The 26,428-nt window shown below is 36.8% G+C and overlaps 2 protein-coding genes and 1 pseudogene across 6 annotated transcripts; all 3 read left to right on the forward strand.

Annotated features, from left to right (window-relative positions):
- The first annotated feature begins 1,234 nt into the window (after nucleotides 1-1,234).
- LOC131351735 (cytochrome P450 4B1-like) lies at nucleotides 1,235-10,173 on the forward strand (annotated as a pseudogene).
- Nucleotides 10,174-11,109: 936 nt separating this feature from the next.
- On the forward strand, nucleotides 11,110-17,226 carry LOC131346273 (cytochrome P450 4A12B-like). 4 transcript variants are annotated; one of them, XM_058381613.1, is made up of 13 exons: nucleotides 11,243-11,382; nucleotides 11,664-11,754; nucleotides 12,071-12,285; nucleotides 12,409-12,453; nucleotides 12,752-12,879; nucleotides 12,994-13,118; nucleotides 13,235-13,386; nucleotides 13,468-13,577; nucleotides 14,557-14,747; nucleotides 14,960-15,093; nucleotides 15,193-15,257; nucleotides 15,371-15,453; nucleotides 16,227-17,224. In XM_058381613.1, the coding sequence occupies exons 3-13, from the start codon at nucleotides 12,210-12,212 to the stop codon at nucleotides 16,402-16,404; spliced, it is 1,287 nt and encodes a 428-aa protein (XP_058237596.1). In that variant the 5' UTR covers nucleotides 11,243-11,382; nucleotides 11,664-11,754; nucleotides 12,071-12,209; the 3' UTR covers nucleotides 16,405-17,224. The 4 variants fall into 4 exon arrangements, with proteins under 4 accessions (XP_058236841.1, XP_058236038.1, XP_058237596.1 ...); XM_058382424.1 differs by having other exon boundaries at nucleotides 12,141-12,285; XM_058380858.1 differs by lacking the exon at nucleotides 11,664-11,754 and having other exon boundaries at nucleotides 11,110-11,382; nucleotides 12,141-12,285; nucleotides 12,773-12,879; nucleotides 16,227-17,226.
- A 1,239-nt stretch (nucleotides 17,227-18,465) lies between these two features.
- Nucleotides 18,466-26,182, forward strand: LOC131352591 (cytochrome P450 4A7-like). Of its 2 annotated transcripts, none has more exons than XR_009204533.1 (12): nucleotides 18,466-18,742; nucleotides 19,255-19,399; nucleotides 19,511-19,555; nucleotides 19,670-19,797; nucleotides 19,913-20,037; nucleotides 20,129-20,280; nucleotides 20,362-20,471; nucleotides 21,729-21,919; nucleotides 22,149-22,308; nucleotides 22,687-22,751; nucleotides 22,901-22,983; nucleotides 23,758-23,897. XR_009204533.1 is itself a non-coding variant. In XM_058388805.1 (12 exons), exons 1-12 carry the CDS (start codon nucleotides 18,542-18,544, stop codon nucleotides 23,933-23,935), a joined length of 1,557 nt encoding a protein of 518 aa, XP_058244788.1. In that variant the 5' UTR covers nucleotides 18,468-18,541; the 3' UTR covers nucleotides 23,936-26,182. The 2 variants fall into 2 exon arrangements, 1 of the variants encoding a protein (XP_058244788.1); XM_058388805.1 differs by having other exon boundaries at nucleotides 18,468-18,742; nucleotides 22,175-22,308; nucleotides 23,758-26,182.
- The last annotated feature ends 246 nt before the right edge of the window (nucleotides 26,183-26,428 follow it).

The following is a 26,428-nucleotide window of genomic DNA, read 5'->3' on the forward strand; positions in this document are numbered from 1 at the left end:
CCCAAGTAGTACTATTTAAAAATAAAAATAAATATCTTGTTCATATTATAGACTTGGGATTCATGGGCACTTATTGTGTGTCACAAATTAAAGTTTACTCTGCATTGTAGTAACCCTAATTATATACTGCCAAATCACTAATACTACAATTACAAGTGACAAGTGACAAAGTTCACTGAAGTTGGTTAATACTAAACTACTGGCTTGAGAAGTGCATTTGTGGCAGATTCACTGCTCTTTTTCAAATGCAGTTTCACACTGAGCTTTGGATTTGGATCTCATCATTTTCTGTCTTCCCACACAGTATAATGTACAGCATGAAATTAATACATATAGTGTTTGGATAAGTCCAGAAGGACACAAAGATGGAGCTTTATATCATTACTCATTCATTTACCCATCCACTTCATAATTACTTATTTCAGTTTACTATTTATATTCATGCTAGGGCCAACAAAATCATTAAACCCAATATATGTTCAAGAGCTCCTTAAGCATATACCTGATAACTAATATACTTAGCATATACATATCTTGCAGCTAAAATGACCTAGCTAACTTAGTTGGCTTTCTTTTAAATGAGCCCTGGGTCTATTCTCTACTGATCTCTCCTTTTATGCTGCAGTTTTTAAAATCCTGATTATTTTTCATGTAACGGTGCAACTCAGCTGGGCTCACTGCAATCACACAACCTATGGACAGTGGACTAAGCTGGACAATTGGGAAACTAAAACACATTTCTTCACTATTTAGTAGTTTAGTAGTGTTGTTGTAATTATGTTTCAGTTCAAGCAAGTGTATGTTATTTTTTTGTTTGTTTCAGCATGTCTCTGTGGTTTAATGGTGACTTGTTTACCTGACACCTCCAAAGTTGGGGATTCAATTCCTACCTTGTGTGGTATATGCAAACAACTATTTGCTATGTGGCTCGGGTGAACTCTAGTTTCTTTCACCAAAGACATTGTAGTGTGAGTGTGCGCACAATTGTACCCAGCAATGAGCTCCAGGTTCCCTTCAACCCTGTGCAAGATAAGCAGTACAAAAGATGGGTGGATGGACGGATGGATGGATGGGTGGGCTTTGGGCTCCTGTAATTATCACCTTTATCCCCACTACTGATGCAATGTGAATGTCTGTTTCGCAGGGGTCACGCTGTAGTTTTCGCTGATCGATCTGTGTGTGTGTGTGTGTGTGTGTTGTGTGTGTGTGTTTGACCTCCGCGCACTCACACTAACAACAGCAGGGTGTTGGTAGGCGAAATCTGGAGCTCTTTAACTATTTCGCGAAACTAACACCGTTTAACTTGGAAGCGTTTCGCTTCTATCATGTCTTCGCAGTCGTGTGCATTATCTACATTTCAGCAGTACTGATTAAATGGTCGATTAGGAGAAAGCGCTGGATACGTGCCTTAGAGCAGTTTCCTGGACTTCCTGGTCACTGGCTTCTTGGATATGTTACAGAGGCAAGAGCAAATATAATAAGCTTAAATACAAAGTAAAATGTTTCGCTTTTGCAGCTAAAAAGTTGACAGTTTGGCATACACAATGCAACATAAACCACTATTAATAATGTGTCGAAATGCCAACATAGGCGTGAAAATATTGTCGTTGTAGCCTTATACAATATATAATAGTATTTCACAGGTTCTTTTAATACAGCTGAATGGTTTGCAAACAGAAGACACACAGTGGGCTTTGACCTAGTACGCTATTACAGCGCTTAATTCCTTACCCGCTTCTCTTGCATAGAAACTCTGAGCAACAAATCCAACCCTTTGTCTGTTCATGTTATTGATTTACTGCATAATTTCTTCTTCTTCTTCTTCTTCTTCTTCTTCTACTTCTACTACTTCTTCTTCTTCTTTTTCTTCTTTTTCTTCTTCTTGAATCTCAGTCAAAGTTCATTCAAAAACCCTTGAGGAATCCTTTTTGTTAAGATTGTCTCAGAAGATGCAGAATATGTAGATTCAGTACTTTAAATTTCTTACTAACAACATTTGTTTAAGATTGACCATGTTGTTTTGCAGTTCAAGGGAGTTGGATCAGACTTAGACAGGATACCCAAATGGGGAGAACAATATCCATTTGCTTTCCCAGTACAGTTAAGCCCAGATATTTTATTTCTTTTTGTCCATCACCCATCTTATGTCAAGCCCATACTGGCAACAACAGGTGAACATGTATTTCTTTAACTAAATGAAACAACAGCCTATATGATTTGTTAAATTAGTCTAGATATATCATGTTCACAGAGACGTTCTGTTTCGTATTCTTGTTGCACAGGACCAAAGGATGACTTTGGGTATAGATTTCTCATTCCTTGGATAGGTAATGTTAAACAAGAGACTTACATTTACATGTACAAAGTACAATAATTACAGAGAATAAAAATGTCGAATGAAATTCAGTGTAAAAACTTTTAACTTAATTCTGTCTCTTCAGGACAAGGTTTACTTGTTACTGATGGACAGAAATGGTTTCGCCACAGACGACTTCTCACACCAGGCTTCCATTATGATATCTTGAAGCCTTACGTGAACCTAATGGCAGATTCAGCAAAGGTTATGTTGGTGAGTTTGTCTTTAATTTGTTATCTATGGGTTAAGTTTTTACATGACATTTAGAATTTTATCTGCTCGATTCGTGCAACCAGTGTGTTTTTTAAATAATCAATCTTTTTCAAAGGACAAGTGGGAAGTGTATGCAAGAACAGGGCAAACCTTTGAACATTTTCAGCATGTTAGTCTGATGACACTGGACAGCATAATGAAGTGTGCATTTAGCTGCCAAAGCAGCTGTCAGACTGAGAGGTGGGTTAAATACAAGAAACTTGGCTGAACATAATTAATATAAATATATACAGTGAGGGAAAAAATTATTTGATCCCCTGCTGATTTTGTACGTTTGCCCACTGACAAAGAAATGATCAGTCTGTAATTTTAATGGTAGGTTTATCTGAACAGTGAGAGACAGAATAACAACAAAAAAATCCAGAAAAACACATTTCAAAAAAGTTATACATTGATTTGCATTTTATTGAGTGAAATAAGTATTTGACCCCTTTGCAAAACATGACTTAGTACTTGGTGGCAAACCCTTGTTGGCAATCACAGACATCAGACATTTCTTGTAGTTGGCCACCAGGTTTGCACACATCTCACATCTCAAGGAATTTGGGCCCACTCCTCTTTGCAGATCCTCTCCAAGTCATTAAGGTTTTGTGGCTGACCCTTCAGCTCTCTCCACAGATTTTCTATGGGATTAAGGTCTGGAGACTGGCTAGGCCACTACAGGACCTTAATGTGCTTCTTTTTGAACCACTCCTTTGTTCCCTTGGCCGTGTGTTTTGGGTCATTGTCAGGCTGGAATATCCATCCACAACCAATTTTCAATGCCCTGGCTGAGGGAAGGAGGTTCTCACTCAAGATTTGACGGTTCATGTCTCCGTCCATTGTCCCTTTGATGCGGTGCGGTTGTCCTGTCTCCTTAGCAGAAAAATACCCCCAAAGCATAATGTTTCCACCTCCATGACGGTGGGGATGGTCTTCTTGGAGTCATAGGCAGCATTCCCTCCAAACACGGCGAGTTGAGTTGATGCCAAAGAGCTGGATTTTGGTCTCATTTGACCACATGACCTCTGAATCATTCAGATGTTCACTGGCAAACTTCAGATGAGCCTGTACATGTGCTTTCTTTAGCAGGGGGACCTTGCGGGCACTACTGGATTTAAGTCACGGTATAGTGTGTTACCAATTGTTTTCTTGGTGACTATGGTCCCAGCTGCCTTGAGATCATTGACAAAATCCTCCAGTGTAATTCTGGGCTGATTCCTCGCTGTTCTCATGATCACTGAAACTCCATGAGGTGTTTCTTCCATTTGGGAATAATCGCACCAACTGTTGTCACCTTCTCACCAAGCTGCTTGGCGATGGTCTTGTAGCTCATTCCAGCCTTGTGTAGGTCTACAATCTTGTCCCTGACATCCATGGACAGCTCTTTGGTCTTAGCCATGATGGAGAGTTTGGAATCTGATTGATTGCTTCCTTCTGTGGACATGTGTCTTTCATACAGGTAACGAGCTGAGATTAAGAGCACTCCCCGAGACTGCTTCTACTGTAATCTCAGCTCGTTACCTGTATAAAAGACACCTGGGAGCCAGAAATCTTTCTGATTGATAGGGGATCAAATACTTATTTCACTCATTAAAATGCAAATTAATGTATAACTTTTCTGAAATGCGTTTTTCTGGATTTTTTTGTTTTTATTCTGCCTCTCACTGTTCAAATACACCTACCATTAAAATTACAGACTGATCATTTCCTTGTCAGTGGGAAAACATAAAAAATTAACAGGGGATCAAATAATTTTTTCCCTCACTGTATATTATCTAGTAATAATCACAGCACTCTCCTTTCAGCAGGACCAACCCATACATAAAGGCAGTGTATGAATTGTGCAATCTGGTGAACCTATGATTTCGTGTCTTTCCATATCGCAATGACATCATCTTTCACCTGAGTCCACATGGCTACAGATACAGAAGAGCATGCAAAATTGCACACACCCATACAGGTAAAAGTGAATGCAATTGTTCAGACTGTTGGAGGCCACAATCAATGGAACATATTAATATCTGGCCTTTTAACCTTACAGAGGAAGTCATAAGACAGAGAAGAGAAATTTTAAATAATAAGAAGAAGAAGAACCAGGATGATGCTCAGGAGAAGAGATATTTTGACTTTCTTGATATTCTTCTATGTGCTTGTGTATGTCATCACCACTGCCTTCTGGTTTCTGTTTTGTCATTACTGATGAGTAAGCCATAATATATGCTACAAATATCTTTTGGCTACATTGAATGCAGGGCTACTTAATTTAAAGCACTGGGCCATTGATGCTCACTGTTTTTCAGGGCAATTTTTATATCTAGTCTGATGTTGCTGCAGTGTGGTACACACACACAAACACAACAAACATGCTCCCAGGGATAATACAGGGCAAGTCTTTACATGCAGACTGAAGGAAAGTGATTGCTCCTTTTTCCTCCTCCTTGATCACCTACACACATTTGTGTAGAAAAACACTTGCCAGCAGGCCCACTCCCCGATATAATACCAGACTCTGCTTTTGGCCAAAAGACCATTAAGCTCAGAACCAATAACCACCCTAAACGACACTCACCATGCTTCAATTAGGCCAATTAGAATGGTTGGTTTTCTATGTGATTTGAGTACCTGAGCTGCATCGTGCTTGGGTTTCCTTGGCTTCAAGGACATAATCCATGCTTTGTCTGCTCTAATATCTCCGTTTCGGGTTGGGGCTCAGGAAGATAGATACTTAGATTTACACTCAAAGGCATACTCGCCCCACTTCCATGTTGGAATCAATAGACCTATCCCCAATGTCCCAAGATAACTGGGATATTCCAAGAGTTATTTTCCAAATGAAAGGCCCAGATGCTGCTGCCCCATAGGTTTTTTGAACCTATCCAGTGTTGGAATCCGATGGCCAAACTGAATGATTCAAGCAGGATTTGGAGCATTCTTTCAGGTGCCTGGCTTCTTCCAATGAATCAATATCTCACGTGCAAAACTTGTTGTGGGTGAAGTACACCCACAGCACCTCTAACACTCCTCACTAGCGGTGTCACCATTTGAGTGCAAATTTAGCTATCCTGCACCCATATTTGCAGAGCAGGAGGAGGAACGGTGGACTGCTGCAGTGGAACACATAGTGCACCATTACTTCAAAGTCACACAAAAAGCCCTCACTGCCAATTGGAAATGGCATCTGGCCCAAGGTTTTGTCCAGGTTAGCAGGCAACCAGGAACCTTCCATTGCAGTTAGTGCCCTGCAGTATATTGGGTCATTCAAAGTCAAAGTCAGGGTCAATCTGGTGGCCCTCAGATCACCTCACTACATTTGCAGACATAGTTCTGTGACTGCATGCAGAATATGCTACTTGCTATTTTGACAAAACTATTTAAATATTTAAGAAAATATTTATATTTAAAATAAGTTAATATTAATGATTCAGTTTTAAAAATGAATATTTAGGTTTTAATTTAGAAAAGTGATTTTGAGGTTCAGCACTGTAGAAGTCCATTGAGAAGGGGCTTTAATTTCTTCCAAGTTCAACCAAATGCAATTCTTTTATCATTTTCCTTGCCACACAGTGGTGCTTTCATGTTAACCCTTTACCAGTACACTGGCTTTCCATTCTGCCAGCAGAATGCAAATGAACTTATTTTCAATCAGTGTAAAGAAATTTAATATTTTATCACCACAAGTTTGATATAAAATTAGTCATGACATTTTTGGCTTTCAAGATGAAATGTTTTTATCTCTGTTCAACAACCTTACACAGATTTTTTGTGGTTGAAGCTACACCCTCTATAGTCAATTTTTTTAATCAAAATTTTATCTGTAAAAGCAGAAATGGGTTTAATATCACCATTTGTTTTGAAGATATAAACATTTGTGTGAAAAAAAACAAGTTTTTGTATATTTGGAACATTTATGTGAATTTATTTGGAACATTGGAACAGAAATACTGCAGATGTTTAAAGCCCTGACTGTTTACTTTCATATGAGCCATTAAGCACCACTGTGTTCAGTGCTGAACCCAGTGCAGAACACCAAGACCACCACCTCCACCACTTATTACAGGCAGAAATTTTTGGCATCTGGTAAAAAAAGCCACAAGCCCTGAGTTCCCAGTCCTGCATCCCTCATGGTATCTCCAAAGTATTATCAATCCCATGCCTGCTATCGCTGGAGTTATTTTGGCAGTTAACACTGCAGACTGGTACACTGACTGGGGGGAGAAAGTATGTCCAAGTATATAGTATGCTGTCAATATTCCTTTTATGATAAGAATGAATTTTCATATATGTGGTTAATGATTATAGATTGTTTTATTTATGTGCGTTATAAGAAATAGTCAATATATTTTATATGTAAAGCACTTTGAGATTTTTAACCAAAATAAAAAGTGTAAGAATTCCAGTTACTATTATTGTTATTATTATTATTATTATTATTATTATTATTATTATCTGGGAAAGAGTGTTACTGTTTTTTTCCCACATGTGTAGGATGAGCAGCAGCAGGGCTTGTCAGATGAAGCCATCCGAACAGAGGTGGACACTTTTATGTTTGAGGGACACGACACTACTGCCAGTGGCATCTCCTGGATCTTCTACAGCATGGCCTGCAATCCTGAACATCAGCAAAAATGCAGAGAGGAGATACAGCAAGTGCTAATGGGATAGGATACTATCGAGTGGTATAGTTATTATACTGATAATAAGCTATATTAGAAAGGGGATTGTTCTAAGCAAAATGCTTACATTTATAGGTTATCTGTACTTAGTAGTCTGGATCAGATACCTCTTACTGAACTTAGTTCCAGACAGTCTCCTTTTAGCGCACAAATTCTTTTCTGGGTTTTTATTTGTTTGTTTAATGTTTTTGGTGTTTTTGTTTTTAAATCTTTTTCATGTTGTTTATTTAAGTCTCTGATCAACTGTGTGGATTTTAGGGAGGACCTCAGTAAAATACCATACACCACAATGTGCATTAAGGAATCCCTCCGTATGTACCCTCCTGTTCCAGAAATTGGACGAATGTTGAGCAAACCTATTACTTTTTTTGATGGAAGAACAGCTCCTGCAGGTATATTTTTTCTCTTGATGATAATATGACCTACTAGATTTAAGGTAATTGTAAAAATAGGGAACTGTAGCCTTGTAGACATTTTCATTGGAATTAGTTTGCAAGGGACTATAATCTAGTATCCTATAATAATTTAACTTTAGGATTGTCTTTGCTCCACTCTCATAATTTAGGAAAGAAAGCATACTCATGATACTTACTGCATATTTTCTAGAAATATGAACAATTCTATTTAACATTAAACAATTGTTTAATTATAGTTTTGTATTTTATATCTTTTTCATTTTTATCATTTTAAATTCATCAAATATAGCTCTACAGCTGCAATGTTTGCCACCATATTTTGCAGTTGTTATTGTAATTGTCACCTTATTGATCATTTAACAAAAATTATATCACACATAAATGCATACCTACTGTACATGTACGTTATGTAAGAGGTAGTCTGGTGAAACATTAACCAAGTTAATGTTGGTTGCATGCACCATGAGAATGGTTCAGTCATAAAGGTATATTCCATGAGATATAGCACTAGATGTCCCATGACATTAAGTGGTTTTATCTTTTCCATAGGTTGTGTTATTGGAATCAATATTTATGGAATTCATCAAAACCCTACAGTTTGGGAGAATCCGAAGGTATAAAATCTGTAGAAAATCAGGGTTTTAGAAACTGTTCTAACCTTCATGATCAACATTCACTGGTAACATTTTTCTGTGTTTGTGCAGGTGTTTGATCCCCTGAGATTTCTGCCAGAAAACACTGCTAAGAGATCACCCCATGCCTTTGTGCCTTTCTCAGCTGGCCCAAGGTTTGCATCTACGGGTGTTTTCATTGCTATCTTGTTGCAGCAGACACTGATATTTACATTTTAACAGTTTTATTTTTTAACTAAAATGTTTTTTACCACGTTATCATAATTTATTTTGTGTAAAGCTTCTGGGAAAGGCTTCTAATAATCAAAGTATACTTCTTGTGAAAAACATTTTTAGCCTCTTTTAACATTTTAAGAGTAGCAGTTTATTTAAGGCATAAACCTTTTACATGAATTACAGCTATCAGATCAAATAAACAAAGCAGCCAGAGTATCACATGCAGCTCAGTTAAATGATGACCACATTGGAGCATTTTCATGGTCCTAGCCAGTCCAGTAGGGCTACTTGGCTGGTCTGTGCGATTATGCTGGTTTTGTGATTCAAAAACCTCTCCACTCTAGGCTCCTTTGGCCACAGACCAGGGTGGACCTTGCAGGGTCATTTTGCATGAATTTGAAAGTGCAGACTGTGCCAGCCATACCTGATGCTGTGATTTGGCCAAACTGGCAGAGAGTTTCCACATCTCTTGTGCCCTGCTGTTAGAAGCAAGGTCTTGATCAGATGTATTGTATATGAACTGGCCTCTACCTTTTGCAATAGGTGCTTTAGCCAGAAAATCACCATTTAATTGCCTGTGCATGTCATGTTTCTCTTAGTTCTGCCACCTTTTGCTACTTTTTACATACATCTAAAAAGTCCTAAACACTAATTCATTTAAGAGTACTCTTAAGCAGCTTTATACATACCTGTCCAGACTGTTTATTTCCATTGATCTTATTCTGTTTATTATTTTATCCTTATTCAATTTAGAAATTGCATTGGCCAGAACTTTGCTATGAATGAGATGAAAGTGGTTGTGGCTCTGACGCTGAGGAAGTATGTTCTCATCAAAGATCCAGACCATATTCCAAAGATGATCCCTCGATTAGTGCTCAGATCTCTCAATGGTATACACCTCAAGATCAAATTAGTGGAAGATGAACTTCAAGAAGATACAAAGAGTACATAATAAATATACATGCATTTTTTAATTATATTTGCCAAATTCATGAATTAAATTCCATAACTAAAGTGCATGTAAAAACCTCATCATACAAATAGTAAGCAATATTAATGCGCTTTTAATAATTCTTTTGGATTAAAAAAATAGAAAGATGTATATGAAATCACTGTTCATGTTTTGTAACACTTCATAGCACCTGTCTGAAAGTGTGGTGTATTGCAATTTTGAATGCATGGATGTAACATGCAACATATTTTGTTTTCTGCTGCACATAAGACACAAAATCAGAAATGGAAGAGAAAATGTACTGTGTTTGTGATACCAAAGCAAAAATGACTGAAATGCCCTAGTAAAAATGTTCTGACATGCTCAGCAGGAGTGAACTGTAAAATACTTAAAAACCATCATGCATTATTATGTGTGGTCTTGCTGTCATCTAGTGTCTGAAGTCAATCATTACAGACATGTCACCTCGTGTTGAATAATTATTTCTATCTAATGATCTAATCGTTATTTTTCTATTTTTAAATGCAAAATATTTTTGCAGTTTATGTTTCATAAGTACATATGCAGTAGATTGTAAACAAGGCAAGCAACAAATAAATAGTAAATATATAACAGGAATAATTGAGGACAAATTATGCCTGGCTGGGTTGTAACTTTTCCTTCTCCTCTTGTATGTGGTGTTAAACTCTTTTGATCTATTGAAAGATCTATTGATCTTTCATGATTAAATGAAAAAACCTGTAAAAGAATGCTGTTGATGAGTGATTTAACAGTAGTAATATGAATGTCTGTGTTTCTCCCAAATAAGTAGTACTATTTAAAAATTAAAAAAAATATCTTGTTCATATTATAGACTTAGGATTCATGGGCACTTATTGTCTGTCACAAACCAAAGTTTACTCTGCATTGTAGTAACCCTAATTATATACTGTACTGCCAAATCACTAATACAATTACTAACAATAATGGGACAAGTGACAAGGTTCACTGAAGTTGGTTAATACTAAACTACTGGCTTGAGAAGTGCATTTGTGGCAGATTCACTGCTCTTTTTCAAATGCAGTTTTACACTGAGCTTTGGATTTGGATCTCATCATGTTCCGTCTTCCCACACAGTATAATGTACAGCATGAAATTAATATATATAGTGTTTAGATAAGTCCAGAAGGACACAAAGTTGGGGATTCAATTCCTACCTTGTGTGGTATATGCAAACATAACTATTTGCTATGTGGTTCGGGTGAACTCTAGTTTCGTCCACCAAAGACATTGTAGTGTGAGTGTGCGCGCAGTTGTACCCAGCAATGGATGTTACACACAAGTGCCCTGCGATGAGCTCCAGGTACCCTTTGACCATGTGCAAGAAGAGCAGTAGAAAAGATGGGTGGATGGATGGATGGTCTTTGGCCTCCTGTACTTATCACCTTTATACTCACTACTGATGCAAAGTGAAAAAACACATACTCATTCACAAATCACTGCTTCAAATCTGTTCCGCAGGGGTCACGCTGTAGTTTTCGCTGATCGATCTGTGTGTGTGTGTGTGTGCGTGTCTGTGTGTGTTCTGTGTGTGTGTGTGTGTGTTCTGTGCGTGTGTGTGTGTGTGTTCTCTGTGTGTGTGTGTGTGTGTTTAATCTGCGCGCACTCACACCAACAACAGCAGGGTGTTGGTAGGCGAAATATGGAGCTCTTTAACTATTTCGCGAAACTAACACCGTTTAACTTGGAAGCGTTTCGCTTCTATCATGTCTTCGCAGTCGTGTGCATTATCTACATTTCAGCAGTACTGATTAAATGGTCGATTAAGAGAAAGCAGTGGATACGTGCCTTAGAGCAGTTTCCTGGACCTCCTGGTCACTGGCTTCTTGGACACGTTCCAGAGGTAGGAGTATAATGGACTTAATTCAAACTAAAATGTTTGGATTCTGCAGTTAAAAGATTTTCGGCTTTGTGCTTAGTGTTAATTTAAAACGAGGCAATTTATATATATAAGTAAATTATACTTATATAGCCTGCAGGGTTCAGTAGTCAGATTCCAGTCTCAGTTGTGCTCTGGGGGTAATCTGTAACGCTGTGTTAGAACATGCCATACTATTAATAGCTATACTATTATGTGCAGCCGTATAAACTCAGTTCCCTTTCTAATGATTGTATTTACTGCAGCATTAGAAACCTGCTGCTGTTCTGTCAATGATACAAAGGATCATGTATGCCTAAAATAATTCAAAGACACAGACACACAATTATTTAATAGGTAAGTGAGAAAGTAAATAAGTAACTATAAACAAACCACCTTTGCTTCATGTTGTTATTTATAAGCTTTTTTTTAATTTATTGATAAGTTAATAAATGTTTATACTGACATAATATCATAGTTTATATTGTATATATATATATATATATATATATATATATATATATATATATATATATATATATTATATTTATTCTGATTTAATAATATATATATATATATATTATTAAATCAGAATAAATTGGTGAAGGGGAAATTTAAGCTGTCATGTGGTCATGTTGTAACTTATCCTTCACTTCACTTCTCTTCTTTCCAGGTCAATAACTTTGTACTTCAGATTTTTTTTACTATCAACATTTGTTTAAGCTTGACCACATTTTTTGCAGTTTAAGCAAGATGGAACAGATTTAGAGAAGATACCCAAATGGGGAGAACAATATCCTTTTGCTTTCCCAATGCAGTTTAGCCCAGATATTATCTTTCTGTTTGTCCATCATCCATCTTATGTCAAGCCCATACTGGCAACAACAGGTGAATGTGTCATTTGTTTACAGTATACTTAAATGAATCTATAGTCTTTATGATTCATTCAATTTGTCATTTGATAGACATCATGTTCACATAGAACTTCTGTTTTGTGTTTTTGTTGCACAGGACCAAAGGATGATTTTGGATATAGATTTCTCATCCCTTGGATAGGTAATGTTAGTGACATTTACATATTACACTAATTACATGGACTAGAAATATCTGATGTAATTCACTGTAAAAAAAGGCAGACATTATAGAATTTAATTAATTGTAATTGCATAATTTTGTCATTAACTTCAGTGTTTCAAATTCCATTTTATTAACCACAGTAATCTTTATACATACTGGAGTGCCTCACATTTTTTTTGCTATTTCAACTTCATCATATGAATACAGCCATAATATTATAACTAAGCAGTTATTAAAAGTGGTATCTGTACTTCAGGCAACTATTCTGTTTCTTCAGGAGAAGGTTTACTTGTTACAGATGGACAGAAATGGTTTCACCACAGACGACTTCTCACACCAGGATTCCATTATGATATTTTGAAGCCTTATGTGAACATAATGACAGATTCAGCCAATGTTATGCTGGTAAGTTTATTTTAGATTTGTTAGCTATGAGTTAAATTGTGTCATGAGATTTAGATTTTTACCTGCTCAATTTGTGCAAACTGTATGTTTTCTAATAATCACTCTTTCCCAAAGGACAAGTGGGAAGTGTATGCAAAAACAGGGCAGACCTTTGAACTTTTTCAGCATGTTAGTCTGATGACATTGGACAGCATAATGAAGTGTGCATTTAGCTGCCAAAGTAACTGTCAGACTGAGAGGTGGGTTAAATACAAGAAACTTGGCTGAACATTTAATATTAATATATAATTAATTTAATATAATTAATATGGATATATGTCAAGTAGTATTAATCACAGCACTCTCCTTTCAACAGGTCCAACCCATACATAAAGGCAGTGTATGAGCTGTGCAACCTGGTGAACCTACGATTTCGTATCTTTCCGTATAACAATGACATCATCTTTCACCTGAGTCCACATGGCTATAGATACAGAAGAGCATGCAAAATTGCACACACCCATACAGGTAAAAGTGAATGCAATTGTTCAGACTGTTTGAGGCCGCAATCAATGGAACATATTAATATCTGGCCTTTTAACCTTACAGATGAAGTCATAAGACAGAGAAGAGAAATTTTAAATAATAATAAGAAGAACCAGGATGATGCTCAGAAGAAGAGATATTTAGACTTTCTTGACATCCTTCTCTGTGCTCGTGTATGTCATCACCACTGCCTTCTGTTTTCTCTTTTATCATCACTGATTAATGATCAACTGAACTAATATGTGCTACAAATATCATTTGGTTACAGTGAATGCAGGGCTACTTAATTTAAAGCACTGGGCTGTTGACGGGTCACTGTGGGCCCACTGTTGCTGGGCAAAAAATACCAGTGGTAAACCCAATAATATTTTGGATCTATGCTGATATTGCTGGAGTGTATCAAACACACACTTATAAACACACTCACAGCACAACAGACATGCTCCCAGGGATAACACAGGGCCAGTATTTACATGTAGCTGGAGTCAAAGTGTTTCTTTGCTTCTTCAAAGACTGCATTCTATACAAAATCATACTTGCAGAATCTGTCATTTTTTTGGTGGAGGTTATATTACTATAAAGTAAACTGTAAATATTCCTTTTATTTGGATAGGTTGTTTTATTCATGTGTCTTATCATAAGTGGTGTGAAGTGCTTTCATGTGTATAATAATAGTTATTATTATTATTATTATTATTATTATTATTATTATTATTATTATTATTATTATCTGGGATAGAAAATGTTATCAAGTTTGTTTACCAGTGGTAAACCCAGTAATATTTTGGATTTGGCTGATGTTGCTGGAGTGTGGCACACACACACACACACATACATGCACACACACACTCACAGAACACAGCACTCACATGCTCCTAGGGATAACACAGGGCCAATCTTTACATGTAGTTGAAGCCAAAGTGATAGTTTGATTCTGCTTGTTCATTCGTAGCTTCTTCAAAGACTGCATTATATAGAAAATATTTTTTTTTTATTTTTCTATAAAAATAAAAAACTTAAAAAGTGTCATAATAATAATAATAATAATAATAATAATAATTATTATTATTATTATTATTATTATTATTATTATTATTATTATTATTACTATCTTGGAAAGAGAGTTTGTTTGTTTTGTTTCTGCATGTGTAGGATGAGCAGCAGCAGGGCTTGTCAGATGAAGCCATCCGAGCAGAGGTGGACACTTTTATGTTTGAGGGACACGACACTACTGCCAGTGGCATCTCCTGGATATTCTACAGCATGGCCTGCAATCCTGAGCACCAGCAGAAGTGCAGAGAAGAGATTCAGCAAGTGCTAATGGGAAAGGATACTATCGAATGGTACAGTTATTATCGTTATGATACTAATATTAATCTTTATTATTCTAAGCAAAAGGCTTATATTTATATATAATCTGTTCATAGTAGTCTGGATCAATTACCTCTTACTGAACTCATCAATCCCCAGCAGTCCACATTTAGCACACTGATTCTTTTCTGTTGTTTTCATCTGGGTGTTTATTTGTGTCTCTATCTGATTTTGTGGATTTTAGGGAGGACCTCAGTAAAATACCATACACCACAATGTGCATTAAGGAATCCCTCCGTATGTACCCTCCTGTTCCAGAAATTGGACGAATGTTGAGCAAACCTATCACTTTTTTTGATGGAAGAACAGCTCCTGCAGGTACATTTTCTGATAATGTGGCCTACTAGATAAAGGTATATTTCTTGAGATATAGCACTAGCTGTCCCATGACATTAAGTGGTTTTATCTTTTCCATAGGTTGTGCTATTGGAATCAGTATTTATGGAATTCATCACAACCCTACAGTTTGGGAGAATCCAAAGGTATACATTCTGTAGAATTTGGCAGATTCTGCCTCTGTAAAATCAGGGTTTTAGAAACTGTTCTAACCTTCCTGATCAACATTCACTGGTAACATTTTTCTGTGTTTGTGCAGGTGTTTGATCCCCTGAGATTTCTGCCAGAAAACACTGCTAAGAGATCACCCCATGCCTTTGTGCCTTTCTCAGCTGGACCAAGGTTTGCATCTACGGGTGTTTTCATTGCTATCTTTTTTTAAACTAAAATGTATACACAATGTTTTTACCAAGTTATCTTAATTTAGTTTGTGTAAAGCTTCTGAGAAAGGCTCCTAATAATCAAAGTCTACTTCCTTTAAAAAACATCTTTAGCAAAGAGTAGCAGTTTATTTAAGGCATACAACTTTAACATGAATTACAGCTATCAGATCAAATAAACAAAGCAGCCAGAGTATCACATGCAGCTCAGTTATATGATGACCACATTGGCGCATTGGCATTGGCTTGGTCCTAGCCAGTCCAGTAGGGCTACTTGGCTGGTCTGTGCTATTATGCTGGTTTTGTGATTCAAAAACCTCTCCACTCTAGGCTCCTTTGGCCACAGACCAGGGTGGACCTTGCAGGGTCATTTTGCATAATTTTGACAGTGCAGACTGTGCCAGCCATACCTGATGCTGTGATTTGGCCAAACTGGCAGAGAGTTTCCACATCTCTTGTGCCCTGCTGTTAGAAGCAAGGTCTTGATCAGATGTATTGTATATGAACTGGCCTCTACCTTTTGCAATAGGTGCTTTAGCCAGAAAATCACCATATAATTGCCTGTGCATGTCATGTTTCTCTTAGTTCTGCCACCTTTTGCTACTTTTTACATGCATCTAAAAACTCCTAAACACTAATTCATTTAAGAGTACTCTTAAGCAGCTTTATACATACCTGTCCAGCCTATTTTCATTGAACTTATTCTGTTTATTATTTTATCCTTATTCAATTTAGAAACTGCATTGGCCAGAACTTTGCTATGAATGAGATGAAAGTGGCCGTGGCTCTGACGCTGAGGAAGTATGTTCTCATCAAAGATCCAGACCATATTCCAAAGATGATCCCTCGATTAGTGCTCAGATCTCTCAATGGTATACACCTCAAGATCAAATTAGTGGAACATGAACTTTAAGAAGATACAAAGAGTACATAATAAATATACATATATTTTTAATTATATTTGCCAAATTCATGAATTAAATTCCATAACTAAAGTGCATGTAAAAACCTCATCATACAAATAGTAAGCAATATTAATGCACTTCTAATAATTCTCTTTGATTAAAAAATTAGAAAGATGAATAAGAAAGATGTATATGAAATCACTGTTCATGTTTTTTAACACTTCATAGCACCTGTCTGGAAGTGTGGTGTACTGCAATTTTTAATGCATGGATGTAACATGCAACATATTTTGTTTTCTGCTGCACATAAGACACAAAATCAGAAATAGAAGAGAAAATGTACTGTGTTTTGTGAAACCAAAGCAAAAATGATTGCAATGTTCTTGTAAAAATGTTCTGACATGCTCAGCAGGAGTGAACTGTAAAATACTTAAAAACCATCATGCATTATTATGTGTGGTCTTGCTGTCATCTAGTGTCTGAAGTCAAGCATTACAGACATGTCATCTTATTTGTTAAATAATTATTTCTATCTAATGAGCTAATCATTATTTTTCTGTTTTTAAATACAGTTTATGTTTCATAAGCACATATGCAGTGGATTTTATACAAGCAAAGCAACAAATAAATAGTAAATATATAATCGGAATAAGTTGAATAATTGAAGTAACGTTTCCTTCTCCTCTTGTATGCGGTGTTGAACTCTGTATTGATCTTTCATGATTCAATGACAAAACCTGTAAAAGAATGCTGTTGAGTGATTTAACAGTAGTAATATGAACTTTAAGGAAATTTGAAAATAAACCATAAAAGCTCAGTGGTCCCTTCAGTTCTGATGATCAGCGGTGGCAAATGTCTGGGTTTCTCCCAAGTAGTACTATTTAAAAATAAAAATAAATATCTTGTTCATATTATAGACTTGGGATTCATGGGCACTTATTGTGTGTCACAAATGAAAGTTTACTCTGCATTGTAGTAACCCTAATTATATACTGCCAAATCACTAATACTACAATTACAAGTGACAAGTGACAAAGTTCACTGAAGTTGGTTAATACTAAACTACTCGCTTGAGAAGTGCATTTGTGGCAGATTCACTGCTCTTTTTCAAATGCAGTTTCACACTGAGCTTTGGATTTGGATCTCATCATTTTCTGTCTTCCCACACAGTATAATGTCCAGCATGAAATTAATACATATAGTGTTTGGATAAGTCCAGAAGGACACAAAAATGGAGCTTTATATCATTACTCATTCATTTACCCATCTACTTCATTTCAGTTTTCTATTTATATTCATGCTAGGGCCAAAAAAAATAATTAAACCCAATACGTGTTCAAGAGCTCCTTAAGCATATACCTGATAACTAATATACTTAGCATAAACATATCTTGCAGCAGAAATGACCTAGCTAACTTAGTTGGCTTTCTTTTAAATGAGCCCTGGGTCTATTCTCTACTGATCTCTCCTTTTATGCTGCAGTTTTTAAAATCCTGATTTTTTTCATGTAACGGTGCAACTCAGCTGGGCTCACTGCAATCACACAACCTATGGACAGTGGACTAAGCTGGACAATTGGGAAACTAAAACACATTTCTTCACTATTTAGTAGTTTAGTAGTGTTGTTGTAATTATGTTTCAGTTCAAGCAAGTGTATGTTATTTTTTTGTTTGTTTCAGCATGTCTCTGTGGTTTAATGGTGACTTGTTTACCTGACACCTCCAAAGTTGGGGATTCAATTCCTACCTTGTGTGGTATATGCAAACATAACTATTTGCTATGTGGCTCGGGTGAACTCTAGTTTCTTTCACCAAAGACATTGTAGTGTGAGTGTGCGCACAATTGTACCCAGCAATGAGCTCCAGGTTCCCTTCAACCCTGTGCAAGATAAGCAGTACAAAAGATGGGTGGATGGGTGGGCTTTGGGCTCCCGTAATTATCACCTTTATCCCCACTACTGATGCAATGTGAAAAAACACATACTTATTCGCAAATCACAAATATTAGCGTCACTGCTTCAAATCTGTTTCGCAGGGGTCACGCTGTAGTTTTCGCTGATCGATCTGTGTGTGTGTGTGTGTTGTGTGTGTGTGTTTGACCTCCGCGCACTCACACTAACAACAGCAGGGTGTTGGTAGGCGAAATATGGAGCTCTTTAACTATGTCGCGAAACTAACACCGTTTAACTTGGAAGCCTTTCGCTTCTATCATGTCTTCGCAGTCGTGTGCATTATCTACATTTCAGCAGTACTGATTAAATGGTCGATTAGGAGAAAGCGCTGGATACGTGCCTTAGAGCAGTTTCCTGGACCTCCTGGTCACTGGCTTCTTGGACACGTTCCAGAGGTAAGAGCAAATATAATAAGCTTAAATACAAAGTAAAATGTTTCGCTTTTGCAGCTAAAAAGTTGACAGTTTGGCATATACAATGCAACATAAACCACTATTAATAATGTGTCGAAATGCCAACATAGGCGTGAAAATATTGTCGTTGTAGCCTTATACAATATATAATAGTATTTCACAGGTTCTTTTAATACAGCTGAATGGTTTGCAAACAGAAAAGACACACAGTGGGCTTTGACCTAGTACGCTATTACAGCGCTTAATTCCTTACCCGCTTCTCTTGCATAGAAACTCTGAGCAACAAATCCAACCCTTTGTCTGTTCATTTTATTGATTTACTGCATAATTTCTTCTTCTTCTTCTTCTTCTTGAATCTCAGTCAAAGTTCATTCAAAAACCCTTGAGGAATCCTTTTTGTTAAGATTGTCTCAGAAGATGCAGAATATGTAGATTCAGTACTTTAAATTTCTTACTAACAATATTTGTTTAAGATTGACCATGTTGTTTTACAGTTCAAGGAAGATGGATCAGACTTAGACAGGATACCCAAATGGGGAGAACAATATCCATTTGCTTTCCCAATACAGTTTAGCCCAGATATTTTATTTCTTTTTGTCCATCACCCATCTTATGTCAAGCCCATACTGGCAACAACAGGTGAACATGTATTTCTTTAACTAAATGAAACAACAGCCTATATGATTTGTTAAATTAGTCTAGATATATCATGTTCACAGAGACGTTCTGTTTCGTATTCTTGTTGCACAGGACCAAAGGATGACTTTGGATATAGATTTCTCATTCCTTGGATAGGTAATGTTAAACAAGAGACTTACATTTACATGTACAAAGTACAATAATTACAGAGAATAAAAATGTCGAATGAAATTCAGTGTAAAAACTTTTAACTTAATTCTGTCTCTTCAGGACAAGGTTTACTTGTTACTGATGGACAGAAATGGTTTCGCCACAGACGACTTCTCACACCAGGCTTCCATTATGATATCTTGAAGCCTTACGTGAACCTAATGGCAGATTCAGCAAAGGTTATGCTGGTGAGTTTGTCTCTAATTTGTTATCTATGGGTTAAGTTTTTACATGACATTTAGACTTCTATCTGCTTGATTCGTGCAGCCAGTGTGTTTTTTAAATAATCACTCTTTTTCAAAGGACAACTGGGAAGTGTATGCAAAAACAGGCCAGACCTTTGAACTTTTTCAGCATGTTAGTCTGATGACATTGGACAGCATAATGAAGTGTGCATTTAGCTGCCAAAGCAACTGTCAGACTGAGAGGTGGGTTAAATACAAGAAACTTGGCTGAACATAATTAATATGAATATATATATATCATTTAGTAATAATCACAGCACTCTCCTTTTAACAGGTCCAACCCATACATAAAGGCAGTGTATGAACTGTGCAACCTGGTGAACCTACGATTTCGTGTCTTTCCATATCACAATGACATCGTCTTTCACCTGAGTCCACATGGCTATAGATACAGAAGAGCATGCAAAATTGCACACACCCATACAGGTAAAAGTGAATGCAATTGTTCAGACTGTTGGAGACCACAATCAATGGAACATATTAATATCTGGCCTTTTAACCTTACAGAGGAAGTCATAAGACAGAGAAGAGAAATTTTAAATAAGAAGAAGAAGAACCAGGATGATGCTCAGGAGAAGAGATATTTTGACTTTCTTGATATTCTTCTATGTGCTCGTGTATGTCATCACCACTACCTTCTGGTTTCTGTTTTATCATTACTGATGAGTAAGCCATAATATATGCTACAAATATCTTTTAGCTACATTGAATGCAGGGCTACTTAATTTAAAACACTGGGCCATTGATGCTCACTGTTTTTCAGGGCAATTTTTATTTTTATTATTTTATAATTATTTTATTTTTATTTTTTATCAATCTGGGTCAATCACTATATTTGCAGACATAGTTCTGTGACTGCATGCAGAATATGCTACTTGCTATTTTGACAAAACTATTTAAATATTTAAGAAAATATTTATATTTAAAATAAATTAATATTTATTATTCAGTTTTAAAAAAATGAATATTTAGGTTTCAATTTAGAAAAGTGATTTTGAGGTTCAGCACTGTAGAAGTCCATTGAGAAGGGGCTTTAATTTCTTCCAAGTTCAACCAAATGCAATTCTTTTATCATTTTCCTTGCCACACAGTGGTGCTTTCATGTTAACCCTTTACCAGTACACTGGCTTTCCATTCTGCCAGCAGAATGCAAATGAACTTATTTTCAATCAGATCTTTATTTCAGATCAGATATTTAAAGAAATAAAAATTTTTATTGCCACAAGTTTGATATAAAATTAGTCATGACATTTTTGGCTTTCAAGATGAAATGTTTTTATCTCTGTTCAACAACCTTACACAGATTTTTTGTGGTTGAAGCTACACCCTCTATGGTCAATTTTTTTTTCATCAAAATTTTATCCATAAAAGCAGAAATGGGTTTAATATCACCATTTGTTTTGAAGATATAAACATTTGTGTGAAAAAAAGCCCTGACTGTTTACTTTCATATGAGCCATTAAGCACCACTGTGTTCAGTGCTGAACCCAGTGCAGAACACCAAGACCACCACCTCCACCACTTATTACAGGCAGAAATTTTTGGCCTCTGGTAAAAAGAGTTAAGCCACAAGCTCTGAGTTCCCAGTCCTGCATCCCTCATGGTATCTCTGAAGTATTATCAATCCCATGCCTGCTATCCCTGGAGTTATTTTGGCAGTTAGCACTGCAGACTGGTACACTGACTGGGGGGAGAAAGTATGTCCAAGTATATAGTATGCTGTCAATATTCCTTTTGTGATAAGAATGAATTCTCATATTTGTGGTTAATGATTATAGATTGTTTTATTTAAAGAAGTAGTCAATATATTTTATATGTAAAGCACTTATTATTATCTGGGAAAGAGTGTTACTGTTTTTTTCCCACATGTGTAGGATGAGCAGCAGCAGGGCTTGTCAGATGAAGACATCCGAGCAGAGGTGGACACTTTTATGTTTGAGGGACACGACACTACTGCCAGTGGCATCTCCTGGATCTTCTACAGCATGGCCTGCAATCCTGAACATCAGCAAAAATGCAGAGAGGAGATACAGCAAGTGCTAATGGGAAAGGATACTATCGAGTGGTATAGTTATTATACTGATAATAAGCTATATTAGAAGGGGGATTGTTCTAAGCAAAATGCTTACATTTATAGGTTATCTGTACTTAGTAGTCTGGATCAGATACCTCTTACTGAACTTAGTTCCAGACAGTCTCCTTTTAGCGAACAAATTCTTTTCTGGGTTTTTATTTGTTTGTTTAATGTTTTTGGTGTTTTTGTTTTTAAATCTTTTTCACGGTGTTTATTTAAGTCTCCGATCAACTGTGTGGATTTTAGGGAAGACCTCAGTAAAATACCATACACCACAATGTGCATTAAGGAATCCCTCCGTATGTACCCTCCTGTCCCGGGAATGGGACGAAAATTGGCCCAGCCAATTACTTTTTTTGATGGAAGAGCAGTTCCTGCAGGTAGGCTTCATGATGTGACTTCTTTTTACATATAAATTATTAAGTATTATATCTATATATATATATATATATATATATATATATATATATATATATATATATATATAAATTAATTTTATACTAATAATACTTTGTAATTAATAGTTGTTAAAATGTTTAGTTTTATGTTAAGCTACTCTTCAGCATTTTAACCATCATATTTTGCATTTGCTGTTGTCACCTGATTGATCTTGGTCCAGTGCAACACATAATATATCACACTTAAAGTTTCTATGACCAGTTGCACGCACCATGAGAATGGCTCAGTCATAAAGGTATATTTTTTGAGAAATAGCACTAGGTGACCCATGCCATTAAGTGGTTTTATCTTTTCCATAGGTTGTGTTATTGGAATCAGTATTTACGGAATTCATCACAACCCTACAGTTTGGGAGAATCCAAAGGTAAAAAATCACAGCCTGACAAGCAGGGTGTTAGAATCTTCTACAGTCTTCATTATCAAGCTTTGTGATAACATTTTCCCAACCTATGTAAACATAAACTATTTCAGTCTTTCCTACATCATGGGAGTGAAATATTCTGTGGTTTGCAGGTGTTTGATCCCCTGAGATTTCTGCCAGAAAACACTGCTAAGAGATCCCCCCATGCCTTTGTGCCTTTCTCAGCCGGACCAAGGTGTGTATCTACAAGAGTTCTTATTGATATCTTATTGCAGCAGACACTGACATTTCAGTTTTAACAGTTTGAATTTTTACATATATAAATATTCACACTTAATGTATTTTTGCCCAAGAATCATACCTGAGTTAAGTTCTGGCGTATGTTTACAAAACAACAACAACAATAATAATAATAATCACCATCATCATCATAATCAATTATATTTGTGTAAAATAAAATTACTATCCCACAGTTAATAAGTTACAGTCATAATGATATTTGAGTTAATGCCACTTTCACTGAGGACATCCATTTGCAGCCATCTTCAAAGATTCATCCTCTTAACTGTTCAAATACAAGTTCTACTGGTGCCAAATATAAACCCTTTAATTGATTATACAGGTTGGTAATAATTAAAGACAGCATAAGGTCTTGTCTTTAAATTGATTAGCCAGTATAATAAAATTGCTTGAAGATGGTGGGGGTTACTAATTGCTAGTATTATTATGCTAGTATTACTCTTGCTCTTCATGTTCAAATATGGTTTAAGATGGAACTGTCAGTGCTTAATATTTTAGCCATGAGTTCACAGGTCAAGAGTGACAGATGAATGACATGTCATGTTTGTCTCTCCATACTGTTACTACTACTCTTTACATGCCTCTGAAATACTCCTAACCACTAGTCCTTTTAAGAGTACTCTTAAGCAGCTTTATACATAAATATCTAGTAAACTGTTTATTTCCATTGATTTTATTCTGTTTATTATTTTATCCTTATTCAATTTAGAAACTGCATTGGCCAGAATTTTGCAATGAATGAGATGAAAGTAGCCGTGGCTCTGACGCTGAGGAAGTATGTTCTCATCAAAGACCCAGAACATACTCCAAAGATGATCCCACGACTAGTGCTCAGATCTCTCAATGGTATACACCTCAAGATCAAATTAGTGGAACATGAACTTTAAGAAGATACAAAGAGTACATAATAAATATTATAATTCTTTTAAAGCCTATTTCTGTTTGATTCAGGGATTTAATTCCATGACTAAAGTGCATGTAAAAACCTTGTTATACAAATACAAAGCAATATTAATGAGTATTAATATTAAGCAATGGTAATGATTCTGATGACTTAACTTTAATGTAATAGCCTGTTTAATGAGAAAGATGTATAAAAATCATTGTTTATCATTTCACTGAAAGCACTTGTCTGAACTATCAGTGCGTGTATTGCAATTTTAATACATGGATGTAAAATACGGAACATGTTTTGTTTTATGCTGCACATGAGAGAGAAAATGAGGAACACAAGATAACATTCACTGTGTTTTGGTATAAAAGCAAAAACATGTACTAGAAAATATTACACATGTATCAGCAAATCTGCCATCTAGAGACTAAAGTCGAGCATTACAGCCATGTCATCTCATACTCTGAATGGGTTTGAGTTTCTATAGTAACTCCAAGGAGTCCTTTTTTACAAGCTTGGTGAGCAGAAAAGCATCTTAGAAAGCACAACACGTCAAACTCAGAGGTGGATGGACTACAACAGAAGATGATCAAGAAGTCCAACCCAGTCAGCCAAGAACAAGAGTTTTTTGTGTGTCCAGACTCAACCAAACATGGCAGTTGAAGACCGGAAAAAGACTGGGTTTTCCCCCCTAATCTCTAGGCTGTACATACATATATATACACCAATCAGACATACACTATATTGCCAAAAGTATTCGCTCACCTGCCTTGACTCGCATATGAACTTAAGTGACATCCCATTCCTAATCCATAGGGTTCAATATGACGTCGGTCCACCCTTTGCAGCTATAACAGCTTCAACTCTTCTGGGAAGGCTGTCCACAAGGTTTAGGAGTGTGTTTATGGGAATTTTTGACCATTCTTCCAGAAGCGCATTTGTGAGGTCACACGCTGATGTTGGACGAGAAGGCCTGGCTCTCAGTCTCCGCTCTAATTCGTCCCAAAGGTATTCTATCGGGTTGAGGTGCAGGCCAGTCAAGTTCATCCACACCAGACTCTGTCATCCATGGACCTTGCTTTGGTCACTGGTGCACAGTCATGATGGAAGAGGAAGGGGTCATCCCCAAACTGTTCCCACAAAGTTGGGAATTGTCCAAAATGTCTTGGTATGCTGAAGCATTCAGAGTTCCTTTCACTGGAACTAAGGGGCCAAGCCCAGCTCCTGAAAAACAACCCCACACCATAATCCCCCCTCCACCAAACTTTACACTTGGCACAATGCAGTCAGACAAGTACCGTTCTCCTGGCAACCGCCAAACCCAGACTCGTCCATCAGATTGCCAGATGGAGAAGCGCGATTCGTCACTCCAGAGAACGCGTCTCCACTGCTCTAGAGTCCAGTGGCGGCGTGCTTTACACCACTGCATCTGACGCTTTGCATTGCACTTGGTGATGTATGGCTTGGATGCAGCTGCTCGGCCATGGAAACCCATTCCATGAAGCTCTCTGCGCACTGTTCTTGAGCTAATCTGAAGGCCACATGAAGTTTGGAGGTCTGTAGCGATTGATTCTGCAGAAAGTTGGCGACCTCTTCGCACCATGCGCCTCAGCATCCGCTGACCCCGCTCTGTCAGTTTACGTGGCCTACCACTTTGTGGCTGAGTTTCTGTCGTTCCCAAACACTTCCACGTTCTTATAATACAGCTGACAGTTGACTGTGGAATATTTAGGAGCGAGGAAATTTCACGACTGGATTTGTTGCACAGGTGGCATCCTATAACAGTTCCACGCTGGAATTGAGCTCCTGAGAGCGACCCATTCTTTCACAAATGTTTGTAAAAACAGTCTGCATGCCTAGGTGCTTGATTTTATACACCTGTGGCCATGAAAGTGATTGGAACACCTGATTCTGATTATTTGGATGGGTGAGCGAATACTTTTGGCAATATAGTGTAACATTACTAATGTTGTGTTGGTCCCCCTTTTCGGCCCTGATCCAGTCGTCTAGCCATCACAATTTGGCCCTTGTCAAACTCACTCAAATCCTTACTCTTGCCCATTTTTCTGCTGCTAACACATAAACTTTGAGGACAAAATGTTCACTTGCTGCCTAATATATCCCACCCACTAACAGGTGCCATGATGAGGAGATAATCAGTGTTATTCACATCACCTATCAGTGCTCATAATGTTATGCCTGATCGATGTACATTTGTTTCAGTAAAGTTGTGTAACTGTAACTGCTGCCCAATTAAATCGATTGTTTTCATTGTTTATATTTCACAAGTAGGAATCATTCAAACACATTTTCACAGATTAATGGACTCATGAGTCTGCTATGTCTCATAATTCAAGGAAGACAGAAACTGAAAGAGAATACTGTTGATGGTTGATGAGTAATTTGAAACTAGTAATTTGAAATGGGAGGACAATAAAAAATGTGGTCGCTTCAGTTCTTATGATCACTGGAGGCAGTAGTGATCAGT

This window comes from Hemibagrus wyckioides, linkage group LG01 (genome assembly GCF_019097595.1).
Source record: "Hemibagrus wyckioides isolate EC202008001 linkage group LG01, SWU_Hwy_1.0, whole genome shotgun sequence".
In the NCBI taxonomy this organism is placed as follows: domain Eukaryota; kingdom Metazoa; phylum Chordata; class Actinopteri; order Siluriformes; family Bagridae; genus Hemibagrus; species Hemibagrus wyckioides.